This window comes from Protopterus annectens, chromosome 12.part0 (genome assembly GCF_019279795.1).
Source record: "Protopterus annectens isolate FY-2018-M chromosome 12.part0, PAN1.0, whole genome shotgun sequence".
Taxonomy (NCBI): domain Eukaryota; kingdom Metazoa; phylum Chordata; order Ceratodontiformes; family Protopteridae; genus Protopterus; species Protopterus annectens.
In genome coordinates, this window is record NC_056746.1 from 567,619,607 (window position 1) to 567,643,230 (window position 23,624).

At 36.7% G+C, this 23,624-nt stretch overlaps 1 protein-coding gene across 1 annotated transcript in view; it reads left to right on the plus strand.

Annotated features, from left to right (window-relative positions):
- Positions 1-23,624, plus strand: part of LOC122816190 (radial spoke head 10 homolog B-like) — a 1,099,140-nt gene that overhangs the window by 553,576 nt on the left and 521,940 nt on the right. The window contains exons 10-12 of the mRNA XM_044088939.1: positions 7,364-7,488; positions 14,837-15,026; positions 16,336-16,444. Of these exons, the coding sequence (XP_043944874.1) occupies positions 7,364-7,488; positions 14,837-15,026; positions 16,336-16,444 (424 nt within the window). The remainder of the gene's footprint in view (positions 1-7,363; positions 7,489-14,836; positions 15,027-16,335; positions 16,445-23,624) is intronic.

The following is a 23,624-nucleotide window of genomic DNA, read 5'->3' on the forward strand; positions in this document are numbered from 1 at the left end:
GAAAACAAGGGATGTGCCCTCAGTTTGGAAGAAAATGAGCTAAGAGAAGAATTGCTTGATTTATTAGACATTGGCAGATATATCAAGATCAATGAAAGAAATAGACTACAGAAGGGTAATAAAACCCAAAATGTCAGAAGTCTGATAAAACAAATGAACACAGTAATTAGGACTGTTCATAGAGATCCATGTGATATAACAGAAGTAAACAGGATATATTACTGTGCAGCTAAGTTAATAACTGATAAAGTTCTACCACAAGAACACAGAGTAGTGAGGGAAAGGAAGAGAAGAACTCGAATACCATCATGGAAATATCAACTAGAGAAAATTATAAAGCAATTAAGACAAGAAATGTTACTGTTAGAAGACTAAAGAATAGGGAACAGATCAACAAAAATACTAAGAAAGATACATGTGATAAAAGCAATGCACAATATTAGAACAGACCAGGCACTATCATGCACTATCACAAATAATAAACTAAAAATGTCAGCACAGGTGGAAAAACTTAGAAGATATAAAGATAAATATAAAGGAAAAGTGCAAAATAAGCAATTTATTGAGGACCCAAAAAGGTTTTATAGAGAAGTGGGAAATAAGATAAAAGGAAGTGAAAGACCGCCAAAAAAAGAAAAACTAGATACATTTTGGAGAAGTATCTATGAGAATCCTGTAGAACATAGCAAAGATGGAAAATGGATAGAAGAAGTAAAAGAAAGAATAAGAAGCTTAAAGGTACAGGATATGAAATGGGATGAAGTAACAGCTAGAAAGACTGAAACAAAGTTAAGAAACGCCTCTAATTGGAAAACCCCAGGCCCAGATGCAGTACCTAACTTCTGGTTAAAAGTATTATCTTTGCATGAAGATTTAGCCATGTGTAAGAACTATTTATGTGCGCACCCAGAACAAACACCAACCTGGCTAACAACAGGAAAAACAATGCTCCTACTTAAGAGTGAACCTGCTAAAGATTGAAGTTACTAAATAATGAAATGCATTAGATTTTCAGACTTCATATCCTTCAAAAAATGCATACTAACACAGATCCTGTTATTATAGCAACTTTCTAAATGTGTCCCTAGTTTTATGCCTTTGTTCCAAACATAATAACCAGGCTTTCTCCAGATTTCTTGTGCTAAGAGACTGAGAGGTATAGTGTGCGTGTGTGTGTGTGTGTGTGTGTGTGTGTGTGTGTGTGTGTGTGTGTGTGTGTGTGTGCATGCATGCGACTGAGTGCATAAGAGGGATGTAGCATACCCCTCAGCTGTCCAGGTTTTTGCAGAATGTCCAGATTTTTGCTCCATATTCCTCCTAAAAAGGATTGAAGTTGCTAAATAATGACAGACACTTGAGTTTTAGACATCATATCCTTTAGAAAATTTCATACTAACACAAATCCTGTAATTCTAGCAATTTTCTAAGTTCATGAGAGCAATATTTATAATCTGTCCCTATTTACTTTAGGCTTTGTCCAGATTTCTTGAACTAAGAAGTGTGTGAGAGGGGGAGTGAAATGCCCTAGTTACACTTAGCAGGTGGAATTTATTTTCAAGTGCATGTTTAAGGAATTGTGAGCTTGAAGGGAAGAGAAGTTTACTGTTGCTCATGCTAAGTCTGCTTAAAATGTGCAACTACTTTGGTATCACCACTGTGGTATAGAATTTTAAAGCAGTGTTAGTAATGCATCAGGTAGTATATTTGTATAGTGATGTAGAGGGCTATAGGTTCTAGTCCCACAGCATGTAGATTTGTATTTTAAGGGGGTGGGGTGCGGCATTCCTGAGTATATCCTCCTTTGGATGAGATGTCTAGTAACTAGGAACCTGTTTTTCAGCTTGCTACCCATTCTGTATTACAATATACCAGCTTACCACTTTTTTAATGTAACATAGGCAATTTATTCTTCAAGGGCAGCAGGCACTGAATTTGTAGATTAAACACTGAAATATAAAGTTGTTTTCTAGCAACAACCTCTTTATTAGTTTCAGATTTCTTTAATCTGGAATTATTCAGATGACTTTTACTTCTGCAGAGATTGTACATATTGACTGATATTGGTGGATTGTAATGACAGAAGTTTGAGTGGTCTTTTATGGTTGAAATGTTCTGAATTGTGCAGTTTGCCATTACTGGTTCATCTGTTTTGTTTCATTGCTTATTGGAAAATGTTCAAAACTATAAATTTAAAACACACTCTTAACAAGTGGTGCTGTATTATACAAGGGATATAATTCAATTATTGTATATTGTAAGTAATACAGTCAGGAAGGTGAATCAAATAACTTTTGCATAGTCCTAAAAATGTGTGCAAGGGGCCTATGATTTGAAAACAGCTCAAAGGTAAACTTAACCCACCACTGGCCAGATGAATTTTCTTTGAATGTAGGTTTCAATGCTGTTTCAGTGAATGTGAGTTTCAAAGGTAGAGAAGTTTTAATGCCAAGTCTGTTTTCATTTTAAGACTATTGCTTTGTTTAGTAAATGTCTATCAGTGTTTGTGCTATAAAATTTGTAAATTAAATCCAAATATCTGTAATCATTGTAGAAGTAAAGTTTAAACAGTATGCACACTGAGAGTTTTGAACAGTGTTTATGGCAACTGATGAGAAATAACCAAGTAATGGGACACTGGAATGGCTGCATGGGGGAGGGGGCTGAGTGGGGGGGGGGGCTCTGGGTTTGCACCCCTCTGGAAAAAATCCTGCGGGCTCCCCTGGAAACAAGATAACCTTGAACAGAACTGTAATGATATTCCTGCTGAGCTAAAATGTAGGAACCTTAAACAGAAGCAAGAGGGTTCTATGTATGAGGCTGAGGTTAGTAAAAGAAAGGAGCAAGAAAAAGGAATATGGGTAGAGACAGAGGCTGGCACTAAACAATTCTGGTATGTATTGCCTTTCTTAGGAGAAGATTTAGAAAAGCTAGACAGTGAGAGCCCAATGCCTGTTTAGTAAGAGAAGAGAAAGTTCCTTCCACTTCACAATAGACTGACCCTTGAGGAAACTTCAAAGCTGGCTGACCTTCCGGTAAGCAGGACAGCATTTCAGAATTTGATAGTTGTCTTATCCTGAGGGTAGATGAACTAATGGAAAGATTAAGGAAGGCAAGATTCTTGACCATATTAGATTTGATGGACAGCCATCAAATCCCTCTAACAGTTGAATGTAGAGGAAAAACAACCTTTTCAATCCAAAGTGATTGTTCCAGTATACTGTCCTTCCTTTTAGGCTACATAGCATTACAACATCCTTTCGAAGATTAATGGACATTAGTGTTAAAATGTTATGTCAGATATGCTGCTATTTACCTAAACAGTGTCATAATGCACTCCAAGGATTGGCTCTCCCATCTAAATAAGGCAGTAGGGTATGTTAAGCCCTCTGAGACAAGCCAGGTTAACAGTCAATAACTCCAACAGAAAGTTAAGCACCATAGAGGTTAAAATATTTGGGATATGTTAATAGTAAATGGAATCATCAGGCTCCAGAAAGAAAGTCAAGATGCAGTGTGAAATTGACCTATTCCAGGAATTAAGAAGCACGTGGGGACATTTATGATGGTTACTCAGTAATATTACAAATCTACACACTGTTCTGTATCTATAGCATGACTTCTTACAGATATGACAAAGGCGGAGATGCCCTCTAAAGTAAAATGGACATTGGGATGTAGGTAATGCTTTTTAACAGATGAAGGAAGTTTTATATTTAAAAATTGATTTAGCCTCCCAAAATTTCAGTAAACCTTATGCTCTACTGATGAATAAGAGTTAGGCCTAGGGGCAGTGTTTCACAGGATTTTGAATGGAAGACGATCCTTTATACTTTTAATTCACAAACTAAGCAAAGCAGAGACCAGGTATTCCTCTGCTTATAGGAAACATTTGACAAAGAGGTGGATGTTCTTATCACTGAAGTATTATCTCCTTTGCATGGACTTTGTACAGGTAGTAGACCACATTCCCTTCATTTAGCTACACAAGCAGCAAGATGGAAAAATTAAGCATTGCATGAACGTAGAGAGCTTCATTTGCATCTGTTCTTAAACTCCAACCAGTTTCCAGGAATCAATGAAAAAATATCCATTAGCAGTGCTTTGGTCAAGATGGCTTAATGTATGTGATGAAGCAATAGTGGTGATGAACTAATAATGATCCCTTGGTTATGAAGGTTTAATGTATTTGACTGAGCATTTATTTAGTGAAAGGAATTTGAAGTCAAGTAGTGTCAAAGCATGAAATATTTTAAGGATTTCTGTATGTTCATAGGTCATATGTCAGGAATATTTATGGGGTCAATTAAAAAAAAATACACACCACCAGTTTATTAATGTATATGTATGGTTATTACTAATGACAGGATTTTATTTATTAATTACTGTACTATGTGATTTATTAAATTTGAGTTTTACGTAAGAATTGTTTCATGTGTAAAGGATGATGGGAAATGTATTATTTTTGATTCTGAAGAAGTTCTTGGTTGTCATGTGGAATGAAAGCACCGAATTTTACCTAAGTAATAAACTCAGTGTTGCAAGTACATTTTTTGTTTTTGTTTTGTTTTGTTTTTGTGTTTGTTTGTTATCCCTTCAAGTTCACTATAAAATATCTGCCAAGCTTGAATACCTCTCCACCTTATCCAGGAACCTTTGTCCATCTAATGGACATGAAACTGAGGGCTTCAGCTGGGGAGGTCACTGTAGCATAGTGTGGTGGTTTTCACTGAGTGATATGTTGAAATAATATAAATTTGAAGTGAAATACTGTAACAGTGCTGCTGCACATAGAATACTGTCGTAAACATTGATGCTGCTTTAAGATAGACAGAGATACTTTTTATGCTTCTCTGCCCATCCTTACTCATGTATTCTGACCCTAATCCCAACCCTACATATTAAGTTATAAAAAAAAAATCTTTAATAGTACCAGTATTCAAAAAAGTGTTTATGATGTTACTGTTAGGATTTTTTTTTGTTTGTTTGAGGTGTTGTTAGCTGAATGATCACAAGAAGAGAGAGACAGTTTTTCATTTGTGATCAATATACTGTTGACCATTTGTTTGGTTGATTAAAGAGAGTGTCAATGTGCAGAAGCTGATTTAATGATCATCAATGTTTTTGCACATCAAGAGTTTAAGATATGTATATAGATATAGAGATATATAGATTTATAGATACACACACACACACACACACACACACACACACACACACACACACACGCACACATACACACACACACACACACACACACACTCACACACACACACACACACACACACACACACACACACACACACACACACACACACACAGATAGTTTTTAATATGTGTGTGTATGTGTATGTATATGTATACATATATAGATATAGATATAGATATAGGTATAGATACAGATATAGATAGCTAGCTGTACATATATGGTTTACTAGCAGACATTTGACACTACCTACGCTGAAACTGGCAATGCTGACTTAACACTGAATCTTTAAATGCCTTAAGAGCAGTATGCTGAACTCGTGGACATGCCCCCCCCCCCCTTCCTGGCTTGTTCCTGGATCTGGAGAAGTAAGAGCTGTCGGGATTCAGCATTTTACGACTTTTCTGTTTTTTGGTGATGTGAAATTTGGTGTTGTACAGTCAACACTGCCAGTTTTGGTGTAGGTAGTATTGAACATATATAGATGGGGATGTGTGTAAAATATTAACGTAAACTAGCAAGGATTACACCCCAGAATATCATCCATGTTATTTGCCTTTTTAAGATTTATTCCTTCATGCTTCCATACTTTGCCTTAACATATTAGATGGATGCATAGGAGCAAGACTGGGTTTCGGACTACAGTCCTGTAGTTTATCCTGTCTGAGTTTACAACAGTAATGTTATGCTCTTTGGGATTCTGGCAAATTGTTTTATTGCTATGAGAGTCCTCCTTGGAGTAAGATAGTGTAATGTTGTCACAGTAACACCACAGCAGTGAGAGAGAGAGAGACAGTGTTACAGCAATATGCATTACACATACCATCACACTTTCCCTCTTCTTGGTAGTTGAATCTTCTAGTCTTCCAGTCTGTGTTTTATAATATTATCTATATGATCAGTGTATTTAAGTTTTATTTATTGGGAATTATATTAATTTACTATTACATTTTTTGTAAGAAGAACTAAAAATGGCATGAGTTAAGTTTAGCTTTACATGCTGACTCATACTAGTCAGTAGACAAGATACAATAACATCATTAGACGGTGCAGTGATGCAGCGGTAGTGTTGTCAGCTCACAGCAAGAGGTTCTCTGGTTCGATTTTTGGCTGGGGTGCCTTCTTTGAGGAGTCTGCATGTCCTCCCTGCATTCATGTGGACTTTCTCCCACATTCAAAGACATGCATCTGGAGCATTTCTCCCTGGGCCTCTGCTGAAAATTGGATATGTTCCAGTTAACAAATGTTAAATAAATAAATCAGACACCACCTTATCCCAGAAAGATATTTGCATTTTATAAGAATCAGACTAGATGATGTCTATTACTACTGAATAAAAAATATACTGAGTATACTGCTTCAAGTGGCCCAATCCCCTGTCCTAAAGTTATGATCTCATGACTATATTTATATAAAAGGAGACAAATGCCTGAGAAATCCAGTTAAAAAAACAAAGCCTGGAGGTTGGTTCTGTGGCATAGAAGGATAGAGCTATAACTGTAGATGAGATTGAATCGATCTGAACTCTGCCTGCCTTCCAGAGCCAATCAGGGAGGGGGGAGAGTGAGCATACAACATAAATGTCCTATTGCAGGGTGAGAGGTTGTTTCAATTTTGCTGAAGAAGAATCACCTTTGAGTTATACCATAGATGTGCACTCCATCCATGCTGAGTTGCACACAAGACTTCAGCACTGACAAGAAGCGCAATGCACTGTGACGTGCCATAGTCCATTGCACTCTGCAGTGCACTGTGGCTCTCTATAGGGTAGTGCATAGTGAAGTGGACTGTGGCAAGCCATGGTGGGTATGCAAAAGCATATATGTGGAGCAGGCCTAGCAAAACAGCAGGCTTTGTAGTGCGCATGCTGGCCAACAGAGTGGCAGTGCTGAGAGCATGAAAAATCTATTAATTCCCTACCAGATCATGGTGGTGATGCCCAGCTGTTGCCGTCCTTGCCTAGCATCTTGAACACTAGAAGGTTGGACAAAATATTTGTCCAGTTGGAAATGGGGCTCAGTTTTTACTGGGGCGATAGAAGGCCAAAAAAGAAGGAAAAATTATTAAACAAAGGCATGAATAATATTTTCTTTGGTGAAAGATGAAATACTTTAGGATTGTTAAAGAGCATTCTTCTGTAATGTATATCTCTCCTAACAGACACAGAGGAATCCATATCCAGACCCTGTTATTCTGCATCAGTACTTGGACCCAATTTGGAGCTGGACATTTCATCATTGTTGGAGAAATTTGCAGAGGAAGAAAGAGAAGAAGAGATGAAGCAGGTAACTACTATTTGTGTACATACATAAATCTGTGGAAAAATAAATTTACTTTTCTGTGAAGCCTCGTATGGCTAAGCATGAATACCTTTAAGTGTACCGAGAGAAACAAAATGCAATTTTTCCATCACCAAATTTTTAGCAATTAGAAAAATGCAAAAAGTTCTGTTTTCCTATATGTACTGCATACTTTAGATCAGCTGCTTTCAGAAAAATAGTTAGGTTGGGGGGAAAGGGGCAGCTGCCCTGGAGCCCAAGGTGTTGGGAGCATGACAGGCAAATGCCGATCAGTGGGAAGTGCAGTACATGCATTCATTTCTCTACTGGCATTTGTGAATCCAGGTATGGAAATGAAAGGAAGCATTTGATTCATTCCAGTTTAGCAAGTAGTTTGCTACAGTTTTTAAACACTGAAGATTTTTTTTTCTTTTCTTTTCTTTTTCTTTATTCTCCTTAATAGAGTCGAGGGGGCACATAGAAGAAAGAGATAAAAGAGTGCCACATCAAAGAGTACCTATTTTTTGCTCCTCAGCTTTATAGCTGAGTAGTTGAGAGGAGCCAGTTTTTGAAATGGCGCCTGGTGCAGGATGTGCCAGCTAGTGCAGTGTAGTGGATTGTCTGTACTTATGAATGTTCTACTTTAAGCTGCTGCAGTGTCTTTCATGTAATTCTGTTAACAGTCAACTTGCCCCTACTAAGACATCAACAAGCAGATGGTAATTTTTTTTAACTATGTAGACATTACAAGATTTATGTTTTTAGTTCTTTGCACAAAACGTGCTCTGAGATAAGCCTGTTTAAACACATAAGACATGTCTAGATAAGAACATATAAAATTTGTCAAACTGTCCTTTCAACACCATTTTTGTCAGTGGCTAAATATTCCTGTTAACTCCTTGAAGTAACCGGTGAACTATAGGAGATCTCAATACTACCCTTTACATTTTCACACCTACGGTGTTACATTTGCAGTTCTTGCTTTATGTATAGGCAGGATTTCTACTGAGTTTGCTGTCACATTTACTGTATGTAATTTGGAATAGGCACTTGGTTTTATTTCTTTATTATTTGTTTTTCTATACATCTTTTTGTCTCACATGGTGCTTATTTTTATGTTGTAGTGCCTTAAGGAGGAAATTACTTTCACAGTTGTAAATCATAGTTTTGGGTTACAAAATGTCTTACTTTATGAGGTGCTGGTTTTCTGTCTTGAAACTTACAAGGCATTAAACCTGAATAGAAGTTCAGAGAGAGAAGTTTCTGATGTTTTGCTTCGTCCTTAGCCACATACTACATGTACATTATTTCTGACAGGTTCATAAGTTCATACAAAGCTTATGGCCAAGGAGGCCATTGAGAAGTTTAGCCATGTGTCACCCAGTGTTGGTGGGCAGTTATTTCTGTCCCCATTATGTATATTGCTTCACACATCCCTGGTTAAAATATCCAAATACCCATCCAAAAGGAAAAAAAATCAACCAAGGCAAGCTCGCAAAGGTTTTACTACAATGAAAAGAAATACCCAGGAACTAGCATGAAAACCATTTAATCACTTTTATCTGATATAGACTTCTTCAGAACTGACTACAAAGTGAAAACAACACCACATGTAAATACTAAAATCTAATCCAATTGCACACACAATGATCAATCAATTAAACATTTAAAGCACCACCATAATTCAAGAAACATATACAAAATAAAAAGAAACCTTCAGAAACCTATAAAATTATTCTTTCTGCACTTTTAATCTCCTATCTTTGAGAAAACATTTAATATTTGTAGTAATTTAATCCAGAGAAAAGTGTTGTCCCCCATTTTTATTTGCCATGACGTTTCCCTTTGCTCAATTTTATTCCTGTAATCTCCCCCTCTAAGGTCTTTTGGGACCTGTTCTAATACTGTAAATACATATTTTTTATAACTACAAACTTAACATATTTATAAAGGGCATTGTTGGTGTCTTTCTTCTTAATGGAATATAAATGTTCTCTCACTCTATTTTGTAAATTTTCAGTCATTTCTATATATAAACAATCCATGTCAAATATACTGCTATATAAACTATTCCTTCAATTTTACAATTGTACACCCCTGGAATGGGTAAAGTCATATTTAGATGTTTAATTCATAAATGGTTCTTCAAGTATATATCTAAACTGGCACAACATCCACATTAATACATTTTTTTATTTTTGTCTGACTCTGTCTTTGAAGAAATTTTGCTAGTATCATTTGTAACAATTTCTTAATGTTAAAATTATTTTTCTAAACAAATTTAGGGAAAGCACCAACCAGTTCTGCATTTCCTTATATTATTCTCCATTTTTTTCTAATGATAGAACAACTATCAAATTATCCACTGTTATATCTAAACAGCAAGCCACAAAATGTTTTGTGGTACTAGATGGAATATTCTTAACACTCAGTGGTTTAATAAGTATGGGGGGGAATCAACATCTCTCCTTAATTTCTTCTGCAGTTTTTAATAACCCATCTTTGTGGTAACCCCTTCCCACAAACATCAATATAATAAACTGTAATTCTTCTTCGAACTTCACATCACTAGTAGTCATCCTAGAGGCTCTGAAAAATTGGCCTCTAGGAATATTCTTTTACATAAAAAGGGGGTGATTGCTGCTAAAATAAAGATAAGTATTAATAAAGGTTGGTTTCATGTGTATCCCACTTTCAAAACTTAAATCCACTTTATTCCAATTAATTACAATTAATAGTTATGTCTAAGAAGTTTACTCTATTACCAATATTTCCCAAAGTGAACTTCCAAAAAAAAAAAATCAGATTTCTCATTCAAATTTCTTAAAAATACTTGTACCTTCTCACTATTAGCTTCAGTTATAAAAATCATGTCATCTACAAATCTGTAATAAAACACTATATTGAAAACGTTAATTAAAGGGGCCGGAATTACTAATTCCCATTACCTAAGCATGACATTCACGAATGCACGGGCAGTGACTGACTCCATAGCCACCCGCCTTACTTGTCCATAGACTTTTTATCAAATAAAAAATAATTGTTACTTAACATAATGTCTAAAAGACTGCACATGAAATAAATCTCATCATTACTAAAACTTTCAGACTTCATCAAAAAATTCCTGACGTAATCAATACCCACATCATGGGGTATACAAGTAAAAAGGAAACAAATATCCACAGTAAAAATCAGATTATAATTAGTTGAAAATAGATATCTATCCATAAATGCAATAACTTTTTCCAAAAAGTCCCATGAATCTTTAATATAAGAATTCATACTCTGAACTACAGGATTTAGAATATAATCTAAATATAGAGAAATCCCTTCTGTAATATATTTGTGGGCCACACAATTGGCCGAAAGGGTGGGTGAATGGGGTCCTTATGTATTGTAGGTATCCCAAAAAGGATATACAAAACAAGATGATCCACTTTCATAAAATTATATACATCTAAAGTAATTAGTCCTTCCATTAAAAACTTATACAATAACCAATACACTTGTTTAAAGCTATTATGAACTTCAGATAAGGACACCAATAAATATTCATTGACATTACTTAATAATCTCCTCATGGATTCCAAATAATCTGCCTGACATATGACAACCATTCCACCACCCTTATCAGCTTTCATAAATCTTAATTCAGTCATAATACTTAAATCATTAAGAGGAATGTGTTCTTTATTAAAGTAAAAACTTTTTTCATTGGTCTACTCTTAGAAAGTTCCATAAGATCATTCTCACAAGCTTTCTCAAAAACCTTCAAAGTATTATTCAAAATCTGATTAAAAGGTTTGGCAAATTTATTAACAGGAAAAAAACAACATCATTTAAAACGTACTTTAAATTAAGATTCCAATTAAACAGTTTTAGCTCCAAAAGGGTTTTACTTAAGTCAAACCTCCTTAAAGGTACAAACTTAAGTCCCAGTCTTAAAACACTCAATGTTTCTTCCTTAAATGTCTTAGAGGTCAGGTTAAATAATCTAACAATAGTACTTACTATGTTTCAGTTAATGAGCTCAATTTGTTCCTCTCTCTTGTTACCAACCTTGAGAAAGTCACTTTGTTGTCTGCCTTGCCGAAAAAAGATAAGAGGAATCTTTAGGATGTGCTCCCAATGGAATATTATTTCCATTTGTCTGTTTTGGTGATTAAAGGGGCAGCTCATCAAAGTCTGAAGAAATATTAATTTCCAGGCCGCAGATCTCTCTTTGGAATTAACAGGTAGCTCATCCATGATGACATCACTTCCCTTTTCTATAACTTCTTGTTCTTCGGAAGGAGAACCCTGATTGAATGGAGCCTTCTTAAGGGCTTTGTTTAAGGTGGAACTATCAAAACCTGTAGACATTTCACATTTCCTCTCCTTAGGTACAAAGAAAGAATAAACATTCTTGGTCTTATATGCTTCTATGTCTCTCATTGACTTTTAATTTTTCTGGAAATTAACATCTTCTCAAACCTCTCAACCAACAAAAGGATGTTGCTATAATCAGTCCTTAAAGCTGGAACTTTCAATAACAGAGGCTGTAATAACTGATCTGCGTTAAGGATTTGCTGATGAACCTCAGCAATCTTTTTGTTGCATTCATTTAGCATCTTAATAAGCTCCAGTCCGGTATTATTAAAGAACTCAATTAAAGTGTTTAAGAAAGAATCCTTGAGTGTAACACCATGACTGGAAATGGTATTCCATTGGGAGCACGTCCAAAAGATTCCTCTTTTTCATCTTTTTTTGGCAAGGCAGATGACAAAGTGACTTTTTCAAGGATGGTAACAAGAGGGAAGAGCAAATTGAGCTTGTCAAGCAAAACATAGCAGGTACTGGTTTTAGATTATTTAACCTGACCTGTAAGACATTTACAGAAGAAAAAGTGAGTGTTTTAAGACTGGGACTTAACTTTTTAACTTCAAGGAAGTTTGACTTAAGTAAACACTTTTGGAGCTAAAACTGTTTAAGTGGAAACTTAACTTAAGGTATGTTTTAAATTATGTTGTTTTTCCTGTTAATAAATTTGTGAAACCTTGCACTTTTAATCCAGTTTTGAATAATACTTTGAAGGTTTTTGAGAAAGCTTGTGAGAATAATCTTAGGGAACTTTCTAAGAGTAGACCTCGAAAAAAGTTTTTAATTTAACTAATAAAGAATGCATTGCTCTTAATGATTTAAGTATTATGACTGAATTAAGATTTATGAAAGCCGATAGTGGTAGTGGAATTGTTGTCATGTATCAGGTAGATTATTTGGAATCCATGAGAAGATTATTAGGTAATGTCAATGAATATTTACTGGTGTCCTTATCTGAAGTTTGTAATAGTTTTAAACAAGTATATTGGTTGCTGTATGAGTTATTAATGGAAGGACTCATTCATTTAGATTAATATAATTTTATGAAAATGGATCATGCTGTTTTGGGCATCCTTTTTGGGATACCTAAGATACCCTACCTTTTTGGCCAATTGTGTTGGCCCCCAACTATATTAAAGAAGGGATTTCCCTGTTCTTAGATTATATTCTAAATCATGTAGTTCAGAGTATGAATTCTTATATTAAAGATCCATGGGACTTTTTGGAAAAAGTTAAGGGATTTAAGGCTAAATATTTATTTCAAACTAATTATAATCTGAGTTCTATATTAAAGAAGGGATTTCCCTGTTCTTAGATTATATTCTAAATCATGTAGTTCAGAGTATGAATTCTTATATTAAAGATCCATGGGACTTTTTGGAAAAAGTTAAGGGATTTAAGGCTAAATATTTATTTCAAACTAATTATAATCTGAGTTTTACTGTGGATATTTGTTCCCTTTTTACTTGTATACCCCATGATGTGGGTATTGATTATGTCAGGAATTTTTTGATGAAGTTTAAAAGTTTTAGTAATAATGAGATCTATTTAGTGTGTAGTCTTTTAGACATTATGTTAAACAACAATCATTTTTTATTTGATAAAAAAAATCTATAGACAAGTAAGAGGGGTGGCTATAGGGTCAGCCACCACCCCTACATTCGTGAATATTGTGTTTGGTTGGTAGGAATTAAAACAAAGGGAAATATTATGGCAAATAAAAAAGGGGGGGACACTTTTCCTGGATTAAATTACCCTAAATATTAAATGTTTTCTCAAAGATAGGAGATTAAAAGTGCAGAAATAATAATTGTATAGGTTTCCGAATGTTTCTTTTCATTTATTTTTTATTTTTTATTTTGTATATGCTTCTTGAATTGTGGTGGTGCTTTAAATGTTTGATTGATCATTGTGGATGTACTTGGATTAGGTTTTAGTATTTATATGTGGTGTTTTCACTTTGTAGTCAGATCTGAAGAAGGCTATATCAGATGAAAGTTAATAAACGTTTTTTACACTAGTTCCTGGGTATTGCTTTTCATTGCAGTGAAACCTTTCTTGGCTTGCTTTGGTGGATTTTTTCTTTTTGAGTTGTGGTTTCCACCTATTCGTGTTTGGGACGATTTGTTTTTGCAAATACCTGTCCGGTCATCCAGACAAAACTCAATATATAAAAGGAACTGTATTCCAGAAATGATGGGTATGGTGTTTTTTTTTTTTTTTTTTTTGTCAATGTAGCAGTATTACTAAAGCTTCCTTTCACAGTAGACTCTGGTCAGTGTACATTCTGAAAAATGATGGGGAGCCCATCTGCCCCCTCCCTTTACTGTGACATCATACTGTTTGATTTATCATGTTTTCCTTTAAGTTGATAAGAAGAAATTCAAGGTATCTACCTTGCCTCCTGGCAGTTTTTCTGTTCCCTTTTTCCACTTCTTCTAAAATTGCAGTATATATGTTGCAATTTGGTTGCATTACCAAAATATGCTTTTTTTTAAGTTTACACCTAGAGCCAACCCATATGCTAGCTCTGCACTTCAAAAAACCCTAAAGAAATTGTCGCATTATTAATTGCTAGACTGTGATGCCTCAGATACTCATGCATATTATAAGGGTAGATGAATGATTTAAAAGAAATGGACTAACATTACTGTACCTTTCCTATGTATTTTACTTCTACTAAAAAATAAGTCATTAACTTCTCTTAGTTTTAGAAGAAGAAAGGAAGCATAAAACAAGGCTTTAATTATACTTCATAAGATGTAGAAATGCCAACAGGTGTGCAAGTTAGAAACAACCACTGCAATTAACCAAAGCTGTGCACTGAAGAACAGATGAAATGGAAAGTAATTAAAACAATGTTACTGTGAAAAGTTAATATATCAAGGGCATTTTTGTTTATGCAGATCTTTAAAAATGAAGATACCTTTATTGCACATGTTTTATATTTTGGCACTGTCTTATTTTTTGCAATTTGGTACTGTGTTCTCTACAGGTGTGTTATGCTGTTCTGAGACATATCAGTGTGCTCCGAAACATCTATTATTTCTACAGCAGCCTTGGAAATAAGCACTCCCTAGACAACACTTTTCTACTAAACCGACTTCAGTTCTGGAGATTTCTGAAAGACTGCAAGTTTCATCACCATAATCTCACATTAGCAGACATGGACAAAATACTGTATGGTGAGTATTTTGATAGGAAGTTCTTTCTCCCCTCCACCCACACATTGAGAGCAGGATCTGTTAAGTATGACTATTATCAGTGTTGTTCATTTGTTTCCACTAAAGGGCAAGAATTTTGCAATGGGTCCAAAATCTTTCACACCATAAAGTGTTCAAGAAGGTGTGCGCGTGTGTATGTGTGTGTGTGTGTGTGTGTGTGCGTGCCGCTTTTTTTATATACTGTACCAGTGCTCTTTCCCCTGTGTGCTTGATGCAGTTTTGAGGTGATTGTAAGCATGTCCTTTGACATGCTGATGCCTGTTATGTGCCCCATTTTAACTTGGAAAACACAGATAATATGGCAGACTGGCAGGTTGATGACCTCACAAGCAATACCCCAAAATGATGAGCTGATATCAGATAGCCATTTCATACCCACTTTGGTGGATTTGTGTAAAGTTATTTACATGTCAGATAACCACTACTTGTTTACGTATAAAACTTTTGAGGAAAAGGTATTGTGATGTGTCTAATGGCTTAGTATTAATACCTATAAGTGTGCAGACAGCAACTAGGTGTCATTTTTCCACCTTTAGATATGTACAGCCAAAGTAAGGATGAAATATTTAGAACATGCTAGAGATGTCAGAAATAAAAATGCTGCCAGCTCAGTGTTTGAACATTTTATAAACTTTCATACTTTCATGCCTCAAATGAGAACTTAATGAAGAGGGTTCTTTTAATAGTTTCTGTTGTAAATGTAGATTTTTTTTTTACATAGAAGTCTCTGAAATGGCTGATGGAGATGTTTATTTTTAAGCTTGGTACCCTGGTACCAATGGAAGTATTGGACAAATATCTGAGATAATCACTATATGTGAATCAGTTCCTTATTCCATGAAATCATATGCATTGATTTTCTCTTTGCAGTTGCTGGTGTTTCTTAAAGACTGGGAGGTTGCTTAATGAGAACACTTTGAAAGCCAAGTCTGGCTGAGGTTCTGTGTGTAAGGAAGAAGAGTTTGCTGATAGATTAAATAAAGTATGTAGCTTCTGTTCTCCAACTTGTAGTGCTTCATGATGCAGGCATTTTTCTAACTGACCCGACTTCACATGGCTGAATGTAATTGATATTTTAACATAATAGGGGATAGTGCCTCAAAAGCAATGAAATGGAAACTGTATTTTGTGAACCCTAATTGTCCGTTTCCAGAGTTTGTTCAGTGAGGTGTCCTGCACAACTGAATACAAGCATTGTACTGAAGAAATCTAGCACTAACACACACTGATGTTCCTGTTCTGTTTTACATCATTTTCTACTTTCTTTCAGGGCATGCTGCAGTTGTGCACATCCATTTCCCCTTTGAAACCGTGTTACTGAGAACATTTTTAAGCAGCATAATCTACCTCGCTTATCACATTCACCATAAACAATACCTGTGAGTTTCTTGCATTGGTACATTTAAGACATACTTCAATTATATCTGTGGTACATTTGCTAACTTAGTATTCCATTATTTATTTATTTACCTTCTGTAATGTGAAATATCCATCTGGACAGTACCCAATTTCAGTGTAATCCCAGAAAGGGACATTAGACTACAATAGTTTTGTGTGCTTTGAAATGTTTGTGTAGCTATATATATTTCATAGCATGAAGTGCTCATAGTCTGACTGTCAAGCATACCTTTCAACTGTTCAGAATTTCACAGAAAGTCTAGATTTTTACATGATATTTTTTGGTCTGTCCCTCATAAAATTTGTGTTTTTTCTTGCAATCAAGGTCTGTTTACATTAGAATTATACATATTTCTGACTGACAGTGTTTTTATAGTAGTGATTTGTAATTTCTGCCAAATGAATTTGTTTTTGAGAGTTTGTGTCTGTGAATAATCCATAAAACTATTGTGTGGAGCAGTGAGACAGAGCAACCACACACATTGTGGCATAGAATTGTATCTCACATCCAAGACAACTGGAACTAAGTATGACCCAAAGAAAAAAGGGACTCATTTTATAAAGGCTCATATTTTGAAGAGAGAACAGGTATGTGTTTTATATGTAACAGCTTCTACTGATGCCATGCTGGTGCCATACGTGGTATTGTGAGTAACCACGTGCAATCATGTACTGCACTGGAAATGCACATAGCACTGTAGGCAGTCAAGTGATACCTTGTGGCATTGTGGTTATTGTATAATACCATGCATCCTGTTGAAACCTCACGTGGCATTGTGAGTAACCATGTGATACCATGCACACCATTGGAAGTGTACATGCCATTGTTGTTAACAATGTGCTACTTTGCATCCTCCTGGAACTGTCTGTGACAGTACAGGTAACCATGTGATACCATGCATCCCACTGAATCTATACATGGCAGTCTGGATAACTCACTGGGACTGTATTTGGCATTGTGGTTAGCAGTCTGTTACCGTGTAACCCAAATGGCTGACACATGGTACTGTGGATAGTAATATGATAATATGCATCCCTTATTATGATAAGAAACATATTTGTATATGATGTGCATAGAGTTGTTGTTGTTTGTCTTTTGGCTTTTTCCCGGTAAGTGGTCACCGCAGCGGAACTCCGGCTACGCTAATGACTGGCAGTAGATTTTTACGAAATGCCGAGGTGCCAGCTCGACGCCCAACCTTCAATGAAGGCACGCCCATTTACGCACGCATGTCTTTTGAATGCTACCCAACCGTGGGGAGGACATGCAGACTCCACACAGAAGGCACTCCCAAGCCAAGCCAAGAATCGAACGGGAGAACCTCTTGCTGTGAGGTAACAATGGTACCATTGTACCACCGCAATGTGCATAAAGTAAAAATGGGAAAATGCTACATATCTGTGACTGGTGTCTTCCAGTTTTTTTTTTATTCTTTGCCCCTGCTGTTTGTTAATTGTTAATGCCCTCCAGCCAGTTGTCCCATTCATTCCCCATAACTGGGATGGGGGTTGACCAGGACAAGCTATCATTCATACAACCATAAGGGGTGGTTCAAGTGTTTTGTTTTTTTTTCTCCTCAATCCTAGTAACACAAACCCCAGCAAAGTACTTCCATAAGGGACATTCCATCCATGCAGCTATGCTTCTGTACTTGAGTTGCAAGTGACATTCCATCCAAGCAATCCTGCTCCTGTACTTGAGGCAAAAGCAGTAATAACCTTTATCACTGCCAGGGAGATAACCCTGACCAATGTATCTCTGAGAGAATACAATTCCCTCCTTCACCCTGGGAGAGGTGTGTGGACTGTGCCTCTTCTCTACTCCTCCTCTCTGATTGGCTCCTCCAATGCCAGAGCTGCTAATTGAACCCTGGTCATCTAAGTGTCAGTCAGGCCTCTATCCCTCTCTGGCACAGAGCTAGGCTGTCTTCCAGTTTGGGATGCATTTTTTTCTGAGGGAGCATACAATTCTTCCCTCCTATACTATGCAAAAGCCAAAGGAGGGCTAGGTATTGAGCTTGGGGGCATTGCAGTAAACAAAAAAAATCGTATGGCTGAGTGACTAGTAAACCATAAGGCAAATGAAATTTCCAGAAATGCAAATGTGTATATTGTCTTGGAAAAGGGAACTTCTACAGTTTTAACAATCTTAAATTCCTCTCCGATCCTTGTCTAGTAGAGATAGTATACTGTAGATGTTAAAATAATGAGATGCATAGATTCATTGTGTTGAGCAGACTTAACATTGGTTCCTAAATTATCTGCATGACTATAGAATGATTCCAAATTATTTTTTTCATTAAGTGCAGCAGTGTCAATCTAAATGTGCACAGTTCTAGCTTTTCTTTGTACCTGATTTGATTAAGAAAGCAAATGGAATATTATAGTGATAATGAATACCCAATTGTTGTTAAAGTCAGATTTGCATACAAGTAATGTGGTTTAGAAGTAATTGTCCACAGGTGTGTATAAATCCTGCTTCACAACAGTCCAGTGGTGATTATTCACTGTTATACAGTAACCTTATTTAAAGAAAAAAAAATGTTGTTTTTTAACAGCTCTATGGTATGTATGTGGAGCTTTTTCTGTAGGCCCCTGCAATTGTTTTAGCACACATCTGCTAACTGTATATTGCATATGTTTATTTTTTAACATGCCAATGCTTAGACAATACATAGATACACAACAGTATAAGCACTTTTATTTATCTTTTAAAGAGTGCTATGTTGGTTTATAAAGGTATTTACTTTTTTTTTATTTTAAATGCACTATTAAAGTATAGGGGTTGATATGTGAATTCTTGTTTATTATTAATAGACTTTAATTGTTAATTCTGTTAACTACTCTAGAATTAATTACAGAATTGTTTCTAAATTTATTTTAAATGTAAAGTGAAAGGATTGGAGTTAACGATATGTATAACTTGAGTTAATGATATATATAACTTTGTGCAGTTTAAATGTAATTATTTTTTTTCTGTTGTAAACAAGTCTGATAATGGTAGCAAGCTGAATTTGTGTAAGCCCCCATTTGAGTAAATTTGGTTGTAGTGGTAAGTATGTGTGACAACATACTGGCTGTCTGAAAGCAGAATTACCAGTTTACTCACTAAACTGCTATGCAGTTATAAGTAGCATTCAAACTGCTGCCATAAATTTGTTATGCTGCATGTAAGTATAGATGTCTGCTTGTTACTGATTATTTCCATAGCAGTAATTGTTTAGATTTTGTTGTTCTGACTTTGGACATTTTCTGCATTGGGCAGCCATTGGGATTTCCTCTTCTGCTGTCTCTGTCTTGACACATTTTTGAATTTCCTCTCATTCCTTCCCATCATGTGTTCCTTCTGCTGTTATATGTTATAAATTATGATGGCATATTTTGGATGAGGAGGACACCCTCGGTGCATGTTCATCTCACTTCTCTTCTGTCATTCACACAGTTTTTTTAAACACCTTTATTGAATTATCACTTGTGACACAGGCAAACTTACGTTTATATAACAGTAATCAAACCATATTATCAAGTTCACATTTACAAAAGTTATACATCACATATGTTGTTGTATATATCACATGGTCAAAGCAACATTACATAAATTGTTTAATTCCTGTCTTCTGTTAAACCAAATTCCTCCTCCAAAACATTTTCTGCGTGTATTGTTCCCACAATTTACATTTCTTCCTATGTAATTTGCTCCTACCCTTTTCTAAAGATCACACTTTCTGTTCTTTTATTGCTGTTACAATATTTAGTACTTCAGAAACCAAGGACAAAGACAGACAGAAATAAAAATCTGACAAACAAAGACTAGAAAAGAGTATGCAGACAAGAAAAAAAGTCAAAAAGATGAGTAAATTAGACCAATAATTAAGTATAATGCCCCATTTGGTATGTACCTCTCTAAACATTTGCACCAACTGGAAAGCCACTGAAATATCTCACAAAGAGAATCCATGACCTCCAACACCTGTCCTATGTGGACAGGCTGAAGTCACTATCACTATATTTGGTATCATTTAGATTGCTCTGGGGTGACCTGTGCCTTGCCTACAAGGCAATCTCAGACCCTGTCCTACTAGAAATGCTCCATATCCATAAGTCTGACTCATCATGCATTACCTGCGTGAAAGGCCTGAATCTAATATATGACATCAACAAAACCTGCTGGAGAGATGGGTTTGTCTCCCAGAGGCTGCCCTGTCTCTGGAATAGACTTCCCATACATGTCAAACAGAGCACCTCACTGACCCTCTTCAAGCGCAACCTTGATGAGTGGATAAGAAGCCACAAATTCGTCCCAGGGTTTCCACTTATGTCCCTCATTGGCAGGGGCAACAGGTGCTGACTGAAGTTTCTTTTTGGGGATAAACTCTTGGCTAGGCTTGTAAGGCCACAGACCGTTAGCCTAGTAACCTCCTATGGTCCTAAATGGTCTCCAGTTCCTGCAGTTTTGGTCAGTCTGAATCCAAAGACACCCAGAAGACACCTAGAATTTTGGATTCATCAGTTTCTTGGGTCTGACCTTCTTCTCCTCAGCCTTGTTTCTCCCTGGAGCAAGTGGGCCCAAGGTGACCAATCTTACAGGAAAAAAGATACTCGAGACCACCTTTGGTGCCTTCTTCTGTAAAGTCATCCAGAAGCCTAACCGAGCAAGACATTAACAGAATGGTGAGAAAGTTTCTGAGAATGCAGATCCAGCTTGGGGTTCTTTCAGTATTGTCTACTTGGAGCATGCTGAGTATGGGTCCAACAACCTCTCCTGTTCTTTTTCTTGTCTCAGTTTGCCATTTAGACCTGACTACCCTGGATCCAACCTGTCCCAGGGTGCCATCGTCAGAGCCAATAGTCCAAACTACTTTGACTCCAACTGCATCCCTTTCTCATTCAACTCCAATGTGCTCAGATCAGGAAGAGACTCAGGGCCAAAGCACTGGTACTGGAGCTCAATTGGATGTGTCAATTCCAAACTTCTTGGAGCCTTCTCTCCCTCTCAGGGCCTCTGCCCTTGAGAGGACAGTTTGTCTATACCAAAGGAGAAGGCAGTACCACCCAGCTTGATTCCAGCCAAACCTCAGCTGGATTCTGTTTCTGCTCCACATCTTTCTGCCCAGCAGGGACAGTTGGTTCTGAAGACTTCCAAGGCTGCTTATTGTGTTAGCTTCCAGTCTGATCCTAAACCATCTGATCACCCCACCAGTACAGGTTTGCAGGATGCAAACATTCAAATGGAAGGACATTGACTCATCACCAAAGTCTTTCACAGAAGGCATGGATTTGGATGATGGTGGTCAAGGCTCCCCTAAATCCTCCTCTGAAGACATCACCTTTGGTGGGATTCTTGAATTAATGAAATAGCAAAGGGAATGGACCTCTGAGAAACATTTAATGGATGAGGCCATGTTCTTGAAAGCCTTCTGTTCTGCCTCAAATTCATATTGGGTTATACCACCCACTGATCCCCTTATTGATCTCATGGCTTAGTGGGCATGGAGGGACCCTGACATGGTGGAATTAAGCCCCAAAAAACAGATGGAATCTTGGCAGGTTTCAAAGACAGAAAACACTGGTGCAAAAGCTCACCAGTATATGCCATGGTGGTAGCAACAGCCACAAGGAAGGAATTATCTGCAGAAAGTTTCCTTGTCTATCCCCCTAACAAGGCATCTAAGACTTTGGATAGGTTTCGCAAATGGACATATGCTTTAACAACCTTTTCTATCCAAGAGCTGAAATATTTGGCTCATGTCACATGATTCCAGATGGATTTGACCAAAGAGATTTCCAAGCCTCTCTTGAGTATTCTGTCTACAGATGTTCAGAAGACAGTGGACATCCAGCTGTCTACCCTCTAGTCTACATTGAGCTTAACCAGGTGACTACTATCCAATGCAGCAGTTGGTATGGCTTGAGCAGCAGGCACTGTTATCACCATGCAATGTCATACCTGGATTGCCTTTGTGATTTTGTGGAAATCTTTAAGACCTTCTTCATTAATGCCCTATTTGATTGATCCACTCTGTTTGGATTGAAGGTAAAGGACACATTAACCAGGAATCAACAAGATGGTAAACCACCCTCTGCAGTGGAAATTCATTTTTCCACTGCATAAAGGACCTTCTCTAGGAATCAGAGAGATGGAAAGAAGATGAGGTTCCACAAATCAGAGTTTTATCAGGATACTCCTGGGGACACACCTTCTTGTGGCATAGGATGAGGTAACACTCCTTGGAGGCAACTGGGGTGCCCTTATCCAGCCACCCACAGCCTGGAAAATCATAACAGATTCCTGAATGCTAAACATAATTTCCAGAGGCTACTGAATTCCCTTTTTATTTCCCCAATAAAAAAAAGAAAGTTCCTGATGTTCTACCACGTCAGAGAGAAACTATAGCAGCAGAAATGTCCAAGCTGCTGGATAAAAAAAAAATATCCAGCTAGTCCCCAAAGATCGCTTAGAATCCAGAGTCTAATCAAGGTTCTTTTTAGTACACAAGAAGACAAGCAATCTGGGTCCCGTTCTAGATCTGAGTCATCTAAATCAATTTGCAAAACAGACAAAATTTTGGATGCTCATGATTCAGTCCATATTGCCTCTTCTGAAGAAGGACGATTGGATGTGCTTCATAGATGTACAGAATGCATACTATCATATAAAGATAGAAAAACATTCCAAGAGATTTTTCCATTTGTGGCTGAGAGCCTATCATTACCAATTCAAAGCACTGTCCTTCAATCTCACCTCATCCCCTGAGGTGTTTACCAAGATAATGGCAGCAGTTGCAGCACATATATTTATCTGCTAAGGATTCAAGTTTTCCCATATCTCGATGATTGGCTCCTCGTTGCTGTCTCCATGTATCTGCTGTTACATCATCTGGACCTTCTGCTCCACCTAATGTAAGACCTAGGAATCATGATAAATTTACCCAAGAGCTATCTGGACCTGACACAGCAAATAGAATTCATTGGGTGCCACCTAAACTCAGTGTTATAAATTACAGAGTACTCTCCCTGCATCTAGCAACTGCACAGGTACTTCAGCATCCTTCACCCTCAGTGAGGTTAATTCTATGAATTTTATGTCTATTAGCCTCCACAATCTTGCTGATTCCACTAACTAGGGTCTACATGAGAGTAGTCCAATGGACTCTTTATGTG